General features: G+C 36.2%; 1 protein-coding gene across 1 annotated transcript; it reads right to left on the bottom strand.

Annotated features, from left to right (window-relative positions):
- Window positions 1-3,350: 3,350 nt before the first annotated feature.
- On the bottom strand, window positions 3,351-5,903 carry LOC136063902 (protein SUPPRESSOR OF K(+) TRANSPORT GROWTH DEFECT 1-like). The gene is made up of 4 exons (XM_065764911.1): window positions 5,479-5,903; window positions 4,116-4,230; window positions 3,511-3,709; window positions 3,351-3,374 (listed from the first exon to the last, which is right to left on the bottom strand). Exons 1-4 carry the CDS (start codon window positions 5,828-5,830, stop codon window positions 3,351-3,353), a joined length of 690 nt encoding a protein of 229 aa, XP_065620983.1. The 5' UTR covers window positions 5,831-5,903.
- Between the last annotated feature and the right edge of the window lie 6 nt (window positions 5,904-5,909).

The following is a 5,909-nucleotide window of genomic DNA, read 5'->3' as shown; positions in this document are numbered from 1 at the left end:
TCGTTTTTCCCATTGAACCCAGTCTTGGAATTAATCCTAAACTACTCATAATTCCCACATATCTACTATTTATATGACACAAACGAGCATGCCAAAAATTAATAGAAGAAAGTATATAAACTGAACTGGTAGATGCTTTATTATTTTCAACATTCAATTTAAACATTCCATCACAAGCATAACCCTTGCCCACAAATAATCCCTTTTTAGTGATTACATAATTATCAGATTCCATAGTTTGCTTGAAGCCAGCCTTGTTAAGCAAAAAGCTTGACATCAAATTCTTCCTCATGAACGGAGTGTAAAGTACATCTTTCAATGTTAGTACGCGTCCAGAAGTGAATTTCAATTTAATCTCACCACTCCCAAGAACCTTAGTTTTGCTAGAGTCACCAAGCATAACAGTTTTTTCTTCTTCAAAAGGAGTGTACAATTTGAACCAATTTTTGTCATAGCAGACATGCCTATTAGCACCAGAATCTGCCCACCACCCTTCAACATATTGCACCATATTGATGTCTGTAATCATAGCCACTAAAGGCTCTTCAATTACGTTAGCCTGCGGGACAGATTCACGTTTCCGAAATTTGCAAAATCGAGCAAAATCATGGTTTTAAAAACCGAACCGATCATAGAACCGTTTTTTTTGTAATTTCCGGTTCAACCCCGGTTTTTGACCGGTTTTTGGCCGGTTTTCCGGTTGTTGACCGGTTATTGACCGGTTTTGGAGCTTTTAACCGGACCGGATTGACCTCCGGTTCCCGGTTGAACCGGTCGGACCGGCCGGTCCGGTCCGGTTTTTAAAACAGTGAGCAAAATGCCCACTCTTGCCACAGACAAAACATGATCTATTAAATTGATCTTGTGAAGGGGGTCTTTGGTTCTTATTGTAATTTTTATTCGGGTTTCCCCTTCCTTAAGGTCTATTATTATTTTTAAAGGCTCTCTTTTTAGGCTTCAATTGACCATTTCTAGGAAAATGATTTTTGGGCATATTATTATTGACTGAAATAAAGTTTACCTTTGTGGTGGAATTACCATTGCTCTCTTGTGTCATGAGTGCATCTTGTCCTCTAGCCTCCTCCTCCACACGAATGCATGTGATCAAAGTCTCCAAGGATGTCTCCTTTTGTCTGTGTCGCAAAGTCTTTTGGAACTCCCTCCAAGATTGTGGTAGTTTATCAATTATGTCTGCTACCACCAAATTGTCTCCAATCTTTATGCTTTTGGATCTCAATTCTGCCACAATCATTTGGAAGTCTTGTGCTTGATCCACCACCGATTTTCCATCCATCATTTGGTAACAGAAAAATCTGCTAGCGGCATAGTTCTTTGCACCTGCCTCCTCAGTATCATACTTGCTTTGTAAAACTTTCCAAATTTTCTTAGCAGAATTGTAAGTTGTATCATAATAATCATAGAAATGATTGGCAAGACAATTCAATAGATAAGAGCAACAATTATATTCATCTTTTGTATACTTATTTATTTTTTCATGATGGAGAATATATTCTTCCTCACTCATCTCATCAGTAGGAACTTTTGATGGATTCTTGTCAGTAAGGATGTAGGCGACTTTGAGAAGACTCAAGTAGAAGAGGACCTTTCCTTTCCACCTTTTGAAGTGGGCTCCCTTAAAGCGAAAGGGTTTGTTAAGATCTCCAACAGGCTCATTTGGTTTCTCTTGTGTAGGATCCATGTAATTGAATCTCCTTAAAATTGTTGGTGCAAACACAATAATAATAGAAACTAAGAGAAACTGAATAGTATGCTAAATATTATTAATTTAAAGAGCGAAATTACACAACACTATTTGGACTGAGGCGCGACACTCGCTCTCTTTAAGGAGATTCAAGCTCTTGGTTGGCTAATCTTTGTAACCGGTGCAGACCTTCTCTGACTTGTCTCCCCCAGGATACAACAGCCCAACAAATGTTGTATGGCTAAAACAGCTTCTGCACAAAGTGTTCAAGCCTAAAACTCCACCAGAAGAACACCTTTCTTTGGCCCGAAATTTCTCAAGTATTTAGGAATATTATTGAATTCACTCTCTCACACAACACTCTTTGCTTTTAACTATTTTCTTCATTCACTCTTGATATGAAATTAGTCCATAGCATAGCCGTATATATAGTCTTCCAACCCTTCACATAACCTACATGTTATTTATTAATTTAGAAAACTTCTCTTAATTTATTTAATCTAACTTACATACAAGTAACTCTTTCTTTAACAAATTATAACTCATCTCTTTATTCGTCTTCAGTTATTTTGAGTTTCAACATATTTAATTTAAAATGTACTAACAGAAAGTGATTTCACATAATGGTTATAGAGTCCATTTGAGGCAAGAAGATAGGCATCATAAAATGGTCCATCACTTATCATATAATGTAAATTTTTATTAATACCTTTTTATCATCAATTTATTTCTAGCATAGTTTAGTGTTGTAAAGATTGTGTAATAATTACAGCGTTGTAGCTCATAGATTGATGAAGGATTTACATACATCTTTGGTTGATATTCTTGGTCTATGCTTATAAGTTGTTACCATTTCACCTCATCATACTGATTATCACTCGGATGTTAGGTTTCATTTTTGGGCTCATAATGTCTGTTAAGTTGCCTACATTGAACTTTTGTTGCTATATATTTATGAGATTGGGGACTCTTGAGTACTTTCACTTGTATTTGGCTGTTTCATATGTTGTGCTTACCTTTGTCACAAGACAAGCTTTGTTGTGGAGAGTATAGGGCCGCAACAATTAAGCTACAAAAAAAAAAAAAAAAGAAAAAAAAAGACAATGGAAACTAGCGAGCACTAAACAAGCCAAACCCAGTTGAACTCTGCCCAAACTTGGAAAACTAAACCACTTCAGGCTCACACTTGGCACACGAGATCATGGAAAGCCAGGTTTTACACAACAAAGCTTGTCTTGTGACAAAGGTAAGCACAACATATGAAACAGCCAAATACAAGTGAAAGTACTCAAGAGTCCCCAATCTCATAAATATATAGCAACAAAAGTTCAATGTAGGCAACTTAACAGACATTATGAGCCCAAAAATGAAACCTAACATCCGAGTGATAATCAGTATGATGAGGTGAAATGGTAACAACTTATAAGCATAGACCAAGAATATCAACCAAAGATGTATGTAAATCCTTCATCAATCTATGAGCTACAACGCTGTAATTATTACACAATCTTTACAACACTAAACTGTGCTAGAAATAAATTGATGATAAAAAGGTATTAATAAAAATTTACATTATATGATAAGTGATGGACCATTTTATGATGCCTATCTTCTTGCCTCAAATGGACTCTATAACCATTATGTGAAATCACTTTCGCACATCGACAATTAGCTGGAAATTTTTTTTCTTTTTGTTAATATACGTAAATGATTTACTGGAAAGGAATACAGATGCAAGTAGGTAACAGAATTTAAAAAGAAAAATTTAGGCAACAAAAAATATAAAGTTCTTGCCGTAAATCAAATACCTGCATCTGCGCAAGCAGTTCTGTTTTGAAATGTCTAGAAGCTTCACTCTCATTGCCTCCTTCATGTTGGCCACATAAAGAATCTATTTTATCAATAAAAATGATTGAAGGAGCACTTTCACGAGCCATTTGGAAAAGGTTTGAAACTAGCTTTTCTCTTTCATCCATTGGCTTAGAAACCAGGTCCAATGAAGAGACACTATTGGGTAAAAAAAACAAATAAATAAAAACTGGTAACACATGCCAACTTCTTAGCCAATTATATGAAAAATACAAAGAAAATAAATCCAACAAAGAAGCAACATGTAAATACATGCAGAAAAACACACACACACACGCATATCAGTAATAAATTGACACAACATGCCCATCACTAGACACAGGAATATGCAATGTGAAGTTGTAAAAATTTTAAGAAAAGAAGTACGCTTGTAAAAGGAACTCATGTATAACACAATAAAAAAATATGTGATAACTGCAAGATATGACTAGCAGCAGCAACAGTGGATGCTCCCTAGCTCGCACAGAAAACAAATATTTGAGCAGAAATTTCAAATACGCAAATAAAATGGTTAAAGTGACGGTGTGTATTAATCATGTTATACCTGAAAAAGGTAGAGGAATCAACTTCGTTTGCAACAGCCTTGGCCAAGTAAGACTTTCCACATCCGGGTGGCCCATACAACAAAAAGGATCTCCATGAACGTGGTTGTCTCTTGTCTAAAAGAGAGCAAGTAGGTAAAACATTAACTGCTAGAAAATAATCAAAGAATATATGATACACCAATAATATTGACATTATTAAAAAAAGAAACGAAAAATTGCACAAAGAAAAAAACTAAGTATCCGTTTGGAATATGTGTTTAAACACAAGTTTTTAGTTTTTTAAACATTACACGTAATTTTACACATTTTTTTTTTCACACGTATTTTTAAAAAATACAAACAACGTTACTAGAATAACGTTACCAAACGGCCCCTAAGTTGTAGGATGATAATTAACTTTTTTTTTTTTTAATTTTAAAAAATGAGTGGGTTTTGTATTCTTTCTCCCACCTCTAAGAAGGCAGAAAATCGAACCCAACTGAAACCCAACATTGTTTCACCAAAAGAAAATTGTTACAAGAGTGTTGATTAAGTAAATTAGCTATTATCATGAAAAAAAGATGTTAATAAAACATGACAAAAATGTACTTTTGACTCTTACATTTTGGGCCTATTCTTATTTTGGTCCCCATTTTGATTTTGCTCCTATTCCATCTTTAAAAATAGAAAATCAATTCTATTCTAGCCTCTACCATTAACTCATTAACAAAAACTCCTAAATGGACAGACAGAGTGCCTTGTTGGCACGTTAAAAAGTTATAGACTAATGGCTTGTTTGGAAGTTTAGAGAGGGAGGAGAGTAGAGGGGAGTAGAGGGAATGGGAGTAGTGGGGAGGAGAGTAGAGGAGAATGATTCACCTCCACCTTATTTGGATGTTTTTAAAATTAGTAAGGGGAAATGGATTAATTAGCCCTTCCCCTTGTGTAATTTTGTTAATATAATAAGGGTAAATTAGGTAATTTACTTGGTCAATAGTTTATGTACTCTACTCCTCCTCCAAATCTCTCCAATTTGGGGGAATTAAAATTGGGGGGCTAGAGGGAGTCCAAACCCCTCCAAACTCCTCCAAACCCCTCCCCCTCATCATTTAAAAAACTTCCAAATAAAGTAATTGCATTACTCTCCCTCCCTCTACTCTACTCCCCCTCTTTTTTTAAACATCCAAACATGCCATAAAAGATAGAGACCAACTTTGTAATTTAAAAAAAAAAGAAAAAATGAAAAGATCAATAAATATTTTTTAAATTAATTATTAAATATTAAAAAAAATCAAGATCAAAATCCAAAAAAGATTAGTAGCAAAGAAACAGATGTGTAATTAATTAAACTCAGTTGGAACTATATATCAACTAAGTACTAACCGGTAAAGAAATGAGGGAGCTTGAGGGGCAAAATGAAGGCCTCCTGGAGGGCCTGCTTGGCAGTATCGAGTCCGGCAACGTCGCTCCACTTGACTTTGGGCTTCTCTCTCACAATGCCCCACGACTCCAATTCAGCTCTGATCTGCTCTACGGAAGTGGGCCCAGGCCCAGCGTCTCCCTTACTTCTACTACGTCTCCCGTTAGACGCCGGTCCGGGGCCGCCGTCGTCGAGCACGGCGCGGATCTCCTCGGCGCGGCGGAGGTACTCGGTGAACTTCTGAGTAATGGCTTCCTTGATCTTAGGGTTCTTCTCGTACTTGAGATGAGTCTTGAAATACTCCAAGGCGTTCATGTAAAGAGGGAAAGCCTTGGCGTAGTTTCCGGCATTGTCTTCCTGTACGGCTTGCTTCACGTACTCTATTGCTTGCTCT

Source organism: Quercus suber, unplaced genomic scaffold (genome assembly GCF_002906115.3).
Source record: "Quercus suber isolate HL8 unplaced genomic scaffold, Cork oak 2.0 scaffold_592, whole genome shotgun sequence".
Classification (NCBI taxonomy): Eukaryota; Viridiplantae; Streptophyta; class Magnoliopsida; order Fagales; family Fagaceae; genus Quercus; species Quercus suber.
Note: the sequence above shows the minus strand (reverse complement) of the source record. Positions and strands in the feature narration are given on the sequence as shown.

Excerpts from the sequence above, each read along its gene's own strand:
- LOC136063902 (XM_065764911.1), bottom strand. The coding sequence starts at position 5,830 with ATGAACGCCTTGGAGTATTTCAAGACTCATCTCAAGTACGAGAAGAAC. Across the intron at positions 3,710-4,115 it reads GATTCCTCTACCTTTTTCAG|TGTCTCTTCATTGGACCTGG; the intron begins GTATAACATGAT and ends TTTACCCAATAG. Across the intron at positions 3,375-3,510 it reads AACTGCTTGCGCAGATGCAG|CTAATTGTCGATGTGCGAAA; the intron begins GTATTTGATTTA and ends AAAAATTTCCAG.